The sequence below is a fragment of the Salvia splendens genome, chromosome 1 (assembly GCF_004379255.2).
Source record: "Salvia splendens isolate huo1 chromosome 1, SspV2, whole genome shotgun sequence".
NCBI lineage: Eukaryota > Viridiplantae > Streptophyta > Magnoliopsida > Lamiales > Lamiaceae > Salvia > Salvia splendens.
Genome location: NC_056032.1, coordinates 31,113,868 through 31,129,232, shown reverse-complemented (window position 1 = coordinate 31,129,232; position 15,365 = coordinate 31,113,868). Strand labels below are relative to the sequence as shown.

At 35.7% G+C, this 15,365-nt stretch overlaps 1 protein-coding gene across 1 annotated transcript; it reads left to right on the top strand.

The window, feature by feature from the left end:
• The first annotated feature begins 12,922 nt into the window (after window positions 1-12,922).
• Window positions 12,923-14,342, top strand: LOC121798101 (trihelix transcription factor GT-3b-like). The gene is made up of 3 exons (XM_042196946.1): window positions 12,923-13,343; window positions 13,478-14,028; window positions 14,193-14,342. Exons 1-3 carry the CDS (start codon window positions 13,089-13,091, stop codon window positions 14,266-14,268), a joined length of 882 nt encoding a protein of 293 aa, XP_042052880.1. The 5' UTR covers window positions 12,923-13,088; the 3' UTR covers window positions 14,269-14,342.
• The last annotated feature ends 1,023 nt before the right edge of the window (window positions 14,343-15,365 follow it).

Sequence of the window (15,365 nt, the reverse complement as noted above, 5' to 3'; positions counted from 1 at the left end):
GCGCATCAGATGAGAGGAAGGCCTACTTTGCGGAACGGCAGGAGTCGGCGCGCAAGGACGTGGAGCGCGCATTTGGTGTGCTCCAGTCTCGATGGGTGGCAATTAGGGGTCCAACGCGTTTGTGGCATGTCGACTGCATTGCTGATATAATGTACGCATGTATTATCATGCACAACATGATTGTCGAAGATGAAGGTGTACAACTGACTAGTTGGGCCAACGACGATAATGAAGCCGGTCCAAGCCACGGCGTGGCCGCCCCCAACGTACGAAGTGGGGTACCTCACGATGAAGTCGGCCGCCTCCAAGCACATGCCGACATGCGCCAAGTGGAAGCTCATATTCGACTCCAAAATGATTTAATTAAAGAGTTGTGGGCGCGGAGGACTGCACGACGTTAGTTTTTTTTTATTATGTAATTTTTTTTAATGTACCTTTTTTATTTAAATAAAATTATTGCATTTTCCCGTATCTATGTCGTAAGTTGAATTCTGTGTTTTGTGTGATTGTTATTTTTATAATTTTGTTTATTGTGGCTAGCATATGGCTAGGCTATTGTTTGTCCAGTTGTTTGTCCTGCTGATGTGGCAGGAGGAGTTTTTAGTGCTGATGTTGTGACAGAAGGAGTTTGTGGCTAGGCTATGGCTGGGCTATTGCCATTGTGGATGCTCTAATTAGTTTACTAATCCTTAATTAGCAACTTCATTCACGGTTTTCATAATTAGCAACGACGGTGGCGGTGGCGGCAGCGGTGGTGAAGCTCCACCAAATCCGAGCTCCAGCTCGAATCGACATGAAAATAATCTCTGATAATCCCCATAGATCCAATTTGTGGAAGAAGATAAGAATTCTCGCAAGATTAGGTTATGAACAGCTGCTTCATTTTCTTCAAATTGGAGAAGGGTTTGAACTCAGCAATGGAGATCTCTCTCTAGAAAACAAAACTCAGCAAGGGTGAAGCAAAATTCCCATTGCTCTCGGCGACCACTCACCATGAGCAGCATTGCAATTTCAGACCCTCGCAGCCTTCATTCTCTACGGCTCTTGCCCAAGCTCAATCTTGGCGGCGGAGGAAATTACATCGGCGATAGGCCGTCTTTAGTTGTCGTCGTTGCGGAGCAGATGCTGAATATGATGTGGCAGCTGCATTTGTGGGACGAATTGACGGAGTTCGGCGGCGAGTTGGGGGAGAATTAAGTCGGCGTTGAAGGTGGCGGCTGTGAGGACGAGGCTGGCGGTGGCGGCGGCGGGCATGGCGGAGAGAGTGAAGGATAATATGATGTTGGATGCTAGAGGGTGCGTGAAAGTGTTGGAGATAGAGGGTGAGGAAGTTCTTGATCTAGACAACACATGGTGTGGGGAAATGAAATTGGGAGCATTTTTTAGGGGTAGAAGTGGAGACCCTCGATGAGGATTAAGTCGAGCCATATCATGCCGAAATGGGAGTACTTGTCATGACGCCCTGTAGCTTTCAATACAACTTCCGCCACCGTCTGATATCCGTGGATTGGGGGGCTGTTTCGTGATGGAGGGGATGATACCGTGGATGAATAAAGACAATATGTTTAGGATCAAAAAGTTAGAGTACAATATTTATAAAATATTAAATTTTTTAATCATAAAATGTTAATTTCGTCAAAAACTGAGTTAATTGACGTTGACCATCAAATTTAGACGGTGCTGTAAAAAACGATCAAATTTGGACCGTTTTCATTTGTTCAAGATTCAAATATTCAAAAAATAATGTTTTAGATCAAAATCATAAAATCGTCATATATTTAGGACCACAAATGACCTTTACTCTATATTAATAACTCACAGTTAGTAGAATAATTTACTATTTGACAGTTAGTATAGATTAATATATTTACTAAATTTATAGATACAATAGCACTAATAACTAATACCCATCCGTCCATGAAAAATAATCTCATTTTGTCATTTTGAGATATCCACAAAAAATAGTCTCATTTTTATAAATGGAAAGTTTCTCTCTAATACTCTATCCACTAATTCTCTTCTCTTCCATACTTGATGCACTATTTATTAGCACTAAAAAATACCTGCAAGTTTACAGGATAGATCTATTATAGCTAAAGATCAGTACCGGGATATCGAACACAGGGAATAAGATAGCAACTGACTATCATATATTAAGCGTCATATAATATTTAGAGACACAGAGTTTTGAGTTTTAGATTTATAAACTAGACATAAACAAAGCATGCTAAAAAATGTAGAGTTTTAGGAACTACTATGACCTAGATCTGTAGAGCTACGCTCCAATGGAAGATGGATGAATTATTTGTGAAATATGGAATGGAAGAATGTGTAGAAGGGGAGAAGGATTGAAGGCTCTGAGATGAAGAATATGAATTAGGTTAAGAGGTATTTATAGGGTGGAAAAAGGTTTAGCTTTGATAATTTTCGTGCCCTACAATAAATGGGAGAGATATGGGCAACAATTTATTTTATTCCTTGAATTCCCGTCTAAATTTTCGCCAGTTTTGACTGCACTGCGCAATGTTCGTAGAATGGTCATAACTTTCTCTACAGAACTCCGATTGAGACGTTCAAGGTATACACTCGAAGATCTTTCGAAGACAAAGAGAATGCTATAAACTAATCACTGATTGGACTTCAACGGCGCTGGGAAAATTGGCTTGAACTGATGCTGCTGCATCTTGGCCATTTTGCACCTTTTTTTTGTCTTTTTCTATCATTTATCAACAAACACATCAAAAATACCAAATGCATAACATAAGAACATAATTTGCATGATTGACATTTAAAACGAGTCAATCTAGCCCTTAAAAACATTTAAAATCCGTGTTTGTCAACTCACCAAAACTTAATTATTTGTTTGTCCTCAAACAAAACATGAGAAAAACTAATAAAGAAACACGGATGCTAAGAATTAGACTTCATAGTTACCTCAAAAATTGTAACAAGAAATAAAGAGTTTGACAAGAATACAAATCAAATCAAGCAAAGCTTATTAGTGCATTTTCATTACTAGCTCGTTGATCACCTTGAAGTACATGCGCTCACAAGTGTTTAGAAGTGTGTTTATCACTCACTCTCAAAGTGTATATTGGAAAAAGTGTATGCTCTCAGATCAGCAACATGCAAAGTTTACCATAGGCTTGCTCGAAGTCTAATCCCGCATCTACTTTATGTGATTAAACTAAAAAATCCGAAAGGTCTTTATTTTAGGTTATAATGTAGGTTCTTTGGTAAGGTTAGGAAATATGACTAAAAATTGACTAAACTCAAACATAGAAAAAGTAATCAATTTCTACTACATCAAACTTAGCACCCCCACCAACAATTCGAATCTCAGCAAATTCTAGACTTTGTCTAAATTTCTTCTCACTTCCCAAATTTCTTCGATTTTTTTCTTTTGTACATCCTTTCTTTTTTCCTTTTTTTTTGTTTTATGCACAACCAAATATCTCATTCAAACCACAGATGTATATGCACTTTTCACAAGTAAGCACACTACTTTTCTTTTTACCTTATCTCTCCAACTCTTTTCCCAAAATATAAACTAAAATTCACCAAGAGTGTATGGATATTCCCCTTTATTTAGCTTCCAAAGAAAAAGGCTTTAAAGGATCAAAGTGGCTAGCTAGGGAAAAATATTTTGAATAAGGTCATAAATTTGGATATATAAAGTAGCTAAAAAGGATGGTCTAACGTCCTCTTTTATCATTTAAACACTATGTAGACTTAGGCAGATTATGAGCAAGTTCTAGAAACAAATACATGATTGCAGATAAATCACACAAGAAAGAAATTATAGCTCAAGTCTCACAAGGTATAAGCATGATTCAAAGCAAACAATCAATTCATTAATTGTGCACATTTTCACTAAACCTTCAAATCAATGCATCAAGTCAACTCAACCAACACATAAACGAACTTTTCATCATAGGCAACTTGGTCTGATGTCCCTAAACATGAGTATTTCTAAATTTTCTATGTTATGCTCATGACAAGTTTCACCTCGGGGCTTATTAAAAATTTTATAAATAACAAAAAAAAAACAACTAAGCTCACAGTCCACCACTTCATCCCCCAAACTTATTCAAAACTACGTTAAGAATAAGTTTGAAAAGTCGGTAGGGACGGACGCGAGTAACTAAGAAAACAAATTAAACTAATTTTTTTTTTTAAAAATGATACCAATGTTGAGTTTCCTCCCAACAAGCGCTTGGTTAACGTCTTTAGCTTGACGTTCTTTGAAGCTCATAAGTTATCCCCCATTCTCGGGACTTCCTTTGTGATGCCTTTTGTACCTACAATTTCACAATGTGAGCATAGAATGAAGAAAGTCGTAGAAGGGCACAAAACATAATATGTGGGCAATCCCCCAAACTTGAATCAAGTCAAGGCCTAAAATTTGCAAATTAAATTATCTACCTTAATATGATTGATTTTTCATCCCCATAACATTCTCTATCCACCAATTAATTGCAAAAATTTTCAACAATAGACCAAGATCAAGCAAAACATTTAAGCTCTAAATATACACAATTCAAGCAAGATAAAATAGCCTCACAATACTATGAACATGAACTATGTGTATCAACAATCAAGCCAAAAGATCAAACATACTCAAGCACACCCAACAATAATTTATTCCAAAATTCCAATACTCACAAATTCACCATGAATAAATGCCAATCAAATCATCACCCATCAAACTCCTATCCAAAGTCTCGTAAATTCAACATGTTATAATCTGCTGCCTCTACATATTTTCGAAAATGTAATTATCTATAAATTTATGAGCAATTGGTTTGTAAATTTACATTAATAGAAGTTTTTATTTGATCATAATTATGTATGTACATATATCAATGATATGATTTAAGTGTCATCATGATAGTTTTTTGCTACTTTGTAGAAATAAAAATATAGTGTGATAACAGAATTTAAAATATATTGAGTGCATTTAGCGGGAGAAAGAGAAATCAGATTCTTTATTTTCTCTTAATTAAATTCTAAGAGCAGGATGCCACATCAGCAATTTTTAGGGCGCCTCTTCTTTTTGCAATGGTTGCACCCTAGTGTGAGCCTTATCAATTATCCATTTTCATTTCAATTTTAATATTATTATTTTTATATTTTTACACATTATAAATGGTAAAATTAGATATTAAATTAAAGAAGTAGCAAAACATACATTACTTAATTAAAATAAAATTACAACGGAAATACTTAAAAAGGTAAATTTTAACGACCCCTACGTGCCCAAATTTCATCAATCATGTCGTTCATGAGTTGAAGATGAGCTTGTTGGTTGCGCATGTTCTCCCAAGCTTGTAATCTCTCACTGACTCCATAGAGTAAACCTCGAACAATCGGCGGGGTTGCATGACCTGCGCTCGATTCGACTTCATCGTCGGACCAATCGCTGGCTCTTGGACCTTCATCGTGAATAATCATGTTGTGCAAGATGATGCACGCGTATATGACATTGGCGATATGATGCATGTATCAGGAACGAGCCGGACCTTTCACTATTGCCCAACGTGCTTGAAGCACACCGAATCCTCGCTCCACATCCTTCCGTGCAGACTCTTGCCGCTGTGCAAAAAGGGCTCTCTTCGCATCCGTTGGGCAGGAGATCGTCTTCAAGAAAACTGGCCATCTTGAGTATATGCCATCGGTTAAGTAGTACCTCATATGATGCTGTCGTCCGTTGGCAGTGAACTGGATAGCCGGACCGTTGCCATTGCATTGCTCGGTGAAGAGACTCGACGTGTTCAGCACGTTGATGTCGTTGTTTGACCCCGCCACGCCAAAGTGAGCATGTCAAATCCAAAGATGGTGGTCAACGATGGCTTCAAGGATCATCGTCAGGTGGGTACCCTTATACCCACTAGTGAATTGACCTCTCCACGCTGCCAGACAATTCTTCCACTCCCAGTGCATACAATCAATACTCCCTAACATTTCAGGAAAACCGTGCACCCATCCGTGCATCCTCATCAGGAACTGGCAATCTTCGACATTCGGCTTGCGCAAATATGTGGTGCCGAAGGCATCAATCATGCCCTCTCGAAATTTTACCAAACACTTTCGGCCAGTTGTATCCTCGACGTGAAGATACTCGTCGAACATGTCCATCGTGGTGCCGTATGCCAACTGACGAAGCGTAACCGTGCACTTCGTGAGCGGAGATAGACCACTTATGTGGGCCGCATCTTGCCGCTGCTGGAAGTACTCGTCGCGCGCCTCATTCGCGTGAACAATCTAGAGAAACAGTTCTCGCCGCATCCTAAACCGTCAGTGAAAAACCGTCGGTCCCCACCGGGGCTCATCGACAAAGTAGTCCTCGAACAAACGTTGATGAGCTAGGCCATGCTCTCGACGGACGGATGTCCGGTGGCGGATAGGCCTCGGGACCTGCTGTTCGGCCTGCTCTTGCTCTTGTATTGCACGAATATCTGCGAGAATCTGGTTCTTTTTTTTTAATCAGAAACGCCCTTTGTGGGCGGGGGTTTAGGCAGACCCCCAACCCGTAAATAAAATCAAAATGTAATGTTCCAAAAATATGATCTTAGCCCAAAAGTGACTAAGATCTAAACAAGAACATGAAGGTGCAAAATAGGGGTCCCACAAGTCGGGATCCTCCATTAAATCAAGTGGAAAAAGATGACTAAATACACTAAAGGGAGAAATGAAAACATACCAAAATCAACCACCAGAAGAGCAAACAATGCGCGTTACATAGCCCGACTCATATTTTCCCCAGGAAACATTTTGGAGAAGTGAGTGAAAGAGAGATTTTGGAATGGAGAGATGTTGTGTGAGGGTTGAGAGATGTGTGAGAGTTGTGTGAAAAATAAGTGAAAATAAAGTATATTTATAGATAGAAAAAAAAAAGGAAAACGCGTTGTCATGCTCGGGCGTCCTCGGGCTCGAGCTTGCAATGGGCGCCCGATCAGGCGCCCGATGGGGACGACCGATCTCTCGGTCGCCTCTCTCGGGCACTCGATCCATCGGGCGCCTGTAGTGGATGCCCGAGGATGCCCGAGCCCAATCTCAGATGATCGGGCGTGAGATCGGACATCTACTGTGGATGCTCTAATGTCATCGTCGATATTTGAAAACAAAAACTAGTACTTACTAACAGTGTACTATAACGGCAATGGATAATTTTGTATCCCCTGTGAGCCCAACTAATAAGCCCAATTATGTTGATAATTAAAAAAAGCCCATAATTTGTGTGCTCGTTTTATGGAGTACTGCTTGGTTATCTGAAGTTGCATTAGCAAATTTATGGAAATATATAAAAATATAAATAATGGACTTTTATAGAAGTTGCTATTTTAAAGTGGCGAAAGTATATAAATATTCAGCTATATCTAATTTGCAATCAAATGGGAGTTTAGGTATTCATATTGGGCCCTCCTATGAGCCCAAATAATGGGCCCAATTTCTTTGATATAAAGTCTAACTCTGTGGCTTTGTTTTATATTGTTATTGAAATATCTTCATAAATTTATTGAGAATTTTATACATATAATTGATTTTTTTTATAGAACTGTAAATTTAGTCCTATATTTTTCCATTTGCATATTTACGGTTTTCATACTTTAAAAATATCACGTATTTGCATTTCGATGTAATATCACTGGGATTATTTTTACATTTTTAGACTTTTTTTTGGTTTAAAATGTTGTTCAAATTCGAAAGACATTCTTGTTAATTTCCTTTAGCTTTTATCTCCTCATGCTGTCACGTGTCACGTGTCACGTAGCATACAAAATTATAAACACTACAATGCAATATACATAAGTAGGCGTTATAGATGGTTTTTAGCATATTGAATTTTAAATATAGGCGGATTGCATTATAATTTGTTTAGTTTTGCATTATAGACATAGATTGTTTAATTTGCATTATAGATATACTCCCTCCGTCCCATAGTAGATGTCACACTTGGGAGATGGCAAGTGATTTTAGGAGATGTTATTTTGTGTGTTAAGTGATGAGAGAAAATATAATTTTATAATTGATGTGAGAGGGAACTTTTTCCAAAAGAAGAAATGTGATATCTTTTGTGAGACAAACTAAAAAGAAAACTGTGACATCTATTATGGGTCGGAGGGAGTACAAGATTTATATTTATAGACAGTTTATTTTGCATTGTAGACAAAATTTTCTATAATGCAAAAATATAATAGAATTTAAATATTTTATTAAATAATTGAGAAAATTTAAAAATAAAAAAAGTATCAAAAAATAAAAAAATAGATACGTTAGAAATAGAAAGTACAAAAAAATTTGAAAAATTAAGCTTAAGAGAATATTGCAATGATAAAATAAATAGTACTTCCTTCGTCCCAACATGGTTGTGATAAAGCTTTTCGTCTTTACACATAGACATCATAAGGGGGTACAACTATACCTCAATAAAAATTTATTCTCTCTTATATTTTATCTGTTCTTTCTCACATACTTTATTCTCTCTTATATTTTATTCTCTCATCACTTTAACTTAATGCTCCCTCCATCCCTTAAAGTTTAGCACTATTTGACCCGACACGAGTTTTAAGAAATGTAATAGAAATAAGGTTGAAAAAGTTAGTGACACGTGGATCCTACTTTTATATACTCCCTCCGTCCCGCACTACTCACACTTATTTCCTTTTTGGGCGTCCCAAGTTACTTGCACTCTTTCCATTTTTAGTAAAAAATTTCACCTACAGCCGTCATTTTTGACTTTCCTATACACTCATTCCTTAATCTCCGAGCCGAAAAGGAAATGAGCGAGTAGCCCGGGACGGAGGGAGTATTAGTTTTAAAATAAAATGTGAGTGAGAATGAGTTAGTGGAATGTGAGGTTTACTACTAAAAATAGTCAAAGTGAAAGGTGACAAATTTTTAGGGACGGACGAAAAAGGAAATAAGTGACAAATTTTCAGGGACAGAGTGAGTATTAATTTTTCAAATCTCGTGAAAAAAAGGAATGCGCAATTAATTTAAAATGATATAGTATTAAAATTTAGAGATGTTCGCTGCTAATTTTAAAATTTTAAAACTAGATATACAAATAGCAAAAAAAATTTAAAACTAGATATACAAATAGCAAAATGAGGATAAAAAAATAATTTTTTTATATATTATAATCAGGAAAAAAGAATTTGTCTATTTTAAATGACAAATTTAGTTTTTTTAGATATTTCGATGTATTTTTTACAATAAACTATTATTTTATTTTATTTTATTTTCACCTAATTTATAAAATAAAAATACATAAAATTTCATATCAAGAAATGTGCTTTTAACAAGTACGCCAAAAACGCGGATTGCATCATAGCAGCGTGAATTAAGTGAGGAGTGGGACCCACCGAGTCATGCAGCGCGACACGTGGCTTGACTGTGTGACAACTGCACGAGGCGTATTGGATATGCCGAAACTATTGAAAAATAATTAATCTTTTCTTTCTTTATGAGGTTTATCTTGCCTAAATCTCTACTCCATATTATTTTATAAAAATTATATATGGTTCTGATCTAGTTGGATAATATATTACTCTTAATTATTATAAAGTGAACACAATCTTTTTCTACTTCCTCATCATATTATCAGTCGGTTTATGATAATGGAATTAATAAGTGGCTAGTTCTCGACCCACCTTAAATTGAAACTTAAGCTGTCATTTACGTAATCTTTATTGGCAATAAAAAAATTGCAGTTATTATAAGTATTTGATTGCGAGTTATTTTAGGAAATACAGGCGAATACAATATTTGGATTCATGGTGTGTTTCTAGCTGCCGACTACCTTAAGTCATTGTGATTTCTCATAGATACTCTCATTATCATTATATCTACCACATCTCTTTTCTACACAAATTTTTAGGTAATACTCTCTCCGTTCTCTTACAAGTGAGACGTTCTAAATCGGACATTGTTTTGCAAAAATAATACTTAATAAATAGTTAGAGTAAAGATAATGTAAAGTAAGTAAGATAATAATGTATATACGACTCTCTTCTATATTATTCTCTCTCTTACTTTACTTTTTCTCCACTTTAACTATTTATTATTATCTTTGCAAAACAACGGCAAAAAAGAAACGTCTATCTTGCAGTGAGACATAGGGAGTGGTGTTTAGTAGTTAAAGAAAGAGAGTGGTTAAACAACGAAAGAATAAAATAGAAGTGAAAAAAGTAGATAAATACTAAGAGAGATAGAATGTTATTTTTTGGCTAAAAAAACAAACGTCTCGCTTATAATAGGGCGGTCTAAAAGGTCAAAAGTCTAAAAAGTAAAAAGCTAAAAAAGTCAAAACTATACTGAAGAGACATAGAATGTTATTTTACCATCAAATGTATTTAATTAGTCAACAAAACTATTTAATTAATTGTTATTTTAATATCTGATTTTTGTATAACCAAACTTTAGGTGTGAAGGTTGCTTAGAATATCGTAGTAGGCCAAAACAGTCAACAAAAATGACAACGAAATACACACAAGATATATGTGCTTCTTGCCTATATCCAGAGAAGAAAAGAACTTTATTCGATGTACAAACAAATCTGTAAGTTTCTATACGCCGAGATATACACCTCCTCCGTTTTATAGAAGTAGGCTAATGGAAGATAACACGAGTTTTAACGTGTGATTGAAAAAATAAGAGAAAATGAGAATAAATATTTGAAATAATGTAGTGGATGGTGGGGCCTCTAAATGATAAAAGTAAAGAGAAGGAAAACAGATTTCCATAAATGAATATGAACTTTTTTATGGGACAAACAACAAAGGAAATTCAGCCTAACTTTATGGACGGATACATGTGATCTGCTCATAACCAATTCTTTTGTAACTGATTTTAACCACTTCCAACGACTCTTGAGGCAACAATAACAACACCAAGCTTCAATGTAGAAAATCTGGCTTTGGCTGAAGTATATATTAATGTCGATATATTTACTTTATGTATTTACTTTGTCTATAGAAAGTATGATGCTTTATACTCCATCCGTTCCATGTTAATAGAGTCATTTTTCTATTTCGGGAAGTTCCAAGTTATTTGAGTCATTTCTATTTTTGGCAAAAAAGTAACTTTCTCTTTTACTTTATTCTCTCTTCATCTCTCTTACTTTATTCTCTCTTATTTTATTCACCATCCATTTAATACACTATTCTTAAACTCTGTGTCGAAAAGAAATGTCTCTATTAACATGGAACAAAGGGAGTAAGATATATAGCACACTATTACTCTCACATTTTATTATGACTACTTAATTTTAAAATTTCCCAGTATTTTCTTAAGAAAAAATCTATTTTTCACGATTTTGGTTAATGCCATATACTCAACATTTGTAGTGGATGAAGTAATCACTAACTAGAGATTCGACTTCCAACTAACTGCAAAACCATGTAGGTAGAAAATGTATCTTGAGTGTGAGTTCATATTGCAAATTGCACTTTGCTGCAACATAATCATAATCACAAAATTTCAACAAAACTTTATTATGATTTTATCCCTCTTGACTTCCAACTAACTCCAAAACCATTTAGGCACACATTGTTTTGTTTTGAAGTTTAGTGACACTCTCAAGCTACTCTATGTATATTATCTCTTCAAAATCACCATGCAAGAATATAGTTTCCACATCAAGTTGTTGCAGCTTCCAATGATTTGGAGTAACCACATTAAATCTCGTGGCGGCCATGGTGAAGCGTTCCCACTGACGACACCAATTTGATAATGAGAATCGATTGAAACCCGATTATTGAACAAGACAACGAAAAATACACATAAAATATACGTGGCCCGGTGAATGCCTACGTCCACGGGAAAAGAGCTTTTAACTTTATTCATGGTACAAACAAGAGGCTACAAGTTTCTATACACCAAGAACTACACTCCAGAAAAGTTGATCGAAGTAAAATAACAGCTCTTTGATCTGTGTACAAAATGAACTCTCATAAATTTGATATACATAGCCTTTAGAGAGTTAAAATCTCGAACTCTTATATACAAGCTATCTGCTCATGACCACTCCTTTTGTAACTGATTTTAACTGTTTCCAACAGCTCGTGAAGTGGCAATAACAACCGCAAGCTTTCTATGCAAAATTCTTGCAATTTGGGACAAACGGTGAAATTAAAATACCATAATTATATAGTTATATTGCATCGATATGAGAAAATTGTAAACTACAATACAACATGCTAATGCATAATTATAAAGAAATGGAACAAAAATAATAATTTGGGACAAAAGGTATAATTAAAGTATTTCAGTAAAATGGTAGATATAAATTAAGTTTCTCATACTCCACCAATACCCTCTTCAGATTCTTACTTATTTAATAATGCAAGGAAAAATTAATAAAAAGTAAAATCAATTAATCGCTAAGAATAAGTCATAATAATGATAATATTTCATAGATAGAAAAAAAATCTGAGAAATAAAAGCCTTGTGGCACAAGCGAATAAGGCAAGCAAAGCCCCACAAAAAAAACAAAAAAAGGAAAGCCCCATCAGCATGACGTCACCCCATACAGCAGTTTACAATATGAACAAATGTGGATGGCCCAATAATATTGTATTGATTTTCCAGATATTAGTTGTATCATATTCATATACTACTAACTATCATAGAAAAGGGAAATCATCAGTTTACGCGTAGAGAGATGAGATAGTAAGACCACTAGAAAGAAAAACCAATCCGAATTTGCATTTCTTTTTTCCCTCATTCTACAATTTCGTTTCACATTACTTCAACAGTAAATTCCAGTGTGAATTAAAAAAAAAATCGTATTTTATAGTACTATTAATATACCAGGAATTAATAAAACAAATTAATCGTTATTAACGGTAGAAAAAGAATGATATAAAAAGAGGAATCAGGATTTGTATTATTTATTTTGCAAATCTGAAAAGAAAATCATTCTTTTCCTATAAGAAAAATCTGTCTTTTTTCCTGATTTTCACACCATATTTTCACACCACCCTTTTCATATAATATCAATCACCAAACCCTTTTTTCTTGAGATTTTTTTCCCTTTCCACCAAATCTTCCTCAATAATTCTCCATCTTTGTGTTCATTATATATGGATCACCATCATCAGCAGCTCCACCAGCAATACTCGGAATCCGTCGGCGGCAGCGACAGGTTCCCGCAATGGAGCATTCAAGAAACCCGGGATTTCTTGCTTATCCGGGCCGAACTCGACCCGAATTTCATGGAGACGAAGCGTAATAAGATGCTTTGGGAGGTGATTTCGACTCGGATGAAAGAAAAAGGCTATAGCAGAAGCGCGGAGCAGTGCAAGTGCAAATGGAAAAACCTGGTCACCAGATACAAGGTAGTGTAACACACACGATGTGTTTGTTTGTTCGTTTCTTTTTTTTATTACCGATCACCGATATTTCATCTAGCAGATGCAAAATGATTATATTAGTACCAATTTATTTGATCAAGTAAAAAATGGATATTTAGGGATGTGAAACGATGGAGACGGAAGCGATGAGGCAGCAATTCCCATTCTACAACGAGCTGCAGACGATATTCACAACGAGGATGCAGAGAATGCTGTGGCTGGAGGCGGAGGGGAGTGGCACGGCCTCGAAGAAGAAGAAGAAGGCGGCGCAGCTATCCTCGGACGAGGAGGAGGAGGAGGAGGAGGGGGAAGAGGAGAGCGATGGGCAAAAAGGTCATAAAAAGAAGACGAAGAAATTGAAGGGAGGGCCGAATTCGAATGTTTCGGTGGTGGCGGGAGTGAGGGAGGTGATGGATGAATTCATGAAGCAGCAAATGCAGATGGAGATGCAGTGGATGAAGGCGTACGAGGCGAGGGAGGAGGAGCGGAGGATCAAGGAGATGGAGTGGCGGCAGACGATGGAGGCATTGGAGAATGAGAGGATGATGATGGAGAAGAGGTGGAGAGAGAGAGAGGAGCAAAGGAAGATAAGAGAGGAAGCTAGAGCTGACAAAAGGGATGCTCTTGTTACAGCTCTCTTGAACAAGCTTAGAAGAGACGATAGTTACATGTAAGAATTTCTTTTGCAATATAGTATCATGGATATATCTTCTTTGTTAACTTCTTTATAACTTAATTTAATTTTATAGTACTATTGATTTATATTGCGTGTTAGTTGTTTCATGATTAATTCATGTGTGTCATTGTTAAGAATATTGGGAGTTTCATGACTAGGGATTGCACGAGTCTTGAAATTTCTTGGAAGAGAAGTCAGAAAATGATATTGTTAAGAGATGTGAATCACATTTAATGAAGGTTGATATTTTCTTCTGTATTGGTGAGAAAAGGTGAAATGAAGATCTCTACCCAGTTCTTGCAACTAAATTATTATAGTACTATATTATTGTGTGCATTTTTACTGCATGATTGGTGATTTAGTGATGGTGTAAATATGGATGTTATGTTCAGGTTGAAAAATCATAGTACTCACTAATTAATTATCAAGTATTATGTGATGCAAATACTTGCTCATCATTTTATGTTTTAAAGTATTGTATATATTGAAGAAAAAAGATAGTACTACTAGATTTATTTAGTTGTTTAATTTATTTGTGGATGTTTGGGAATACAAATGGATTAAGCAACAACATTGATGATTAGCTTATAACGAAGGTGGTGTGGCCATTCACATTATATATAGGGTCACCATTCAGTAGAGTAATCACTACGCAAATACAGTTGTATTGTCACGAAATATCTGTAAATTTGCGTAGTTTATTTCCCCTACACACTATATTGTCATGAAATTAAATTCATGATATTCAAGCGTAGCATAAAGTGAATGCATTTGATTTGTAAAAGAATATTAAATCTGGGGTATTTTCCATTATTCTTATACTACGTATATATAATCGTTTTCTCGTTTGAGCTTGTTCTTATGAAGTTTCTATGTGGAGAGACAGCTGAAATTACATTATAATGAAGAGAAAGTACACTAATACCGTGGTATTTTTTTGTTTATTTTAGGGTAACAACCGTATATATAATTACATTTGTATAAGAAATGAATGTTGAGTTTTTTCATACTTTACATTTGTATAAGAAATGAATGTTGAGTTTTTTCATACTAAAATAAGTTTGTTAGCTTTTTACATATGAATCATGTGATTTTTGTATGCTTAAGTTGCTGAATGATTTGTTCAAGGAAGATGAAGAAATCAGTCGACAGCTCCAATGCTTCAGGAGCCGTTAGATGAGGCGCCTAATCTGAGTGAATCTTAGCCTTGGATCCAACTAGCCGTTGGATTTAAATCTTGTATATAGTGTTAGTTAGCTGAGTTAGTTTTCAGTTTTGATAGCTTCTGTTTTCGGTTTTCATCTTCAACACAGAGAGTATAATTGAGATTG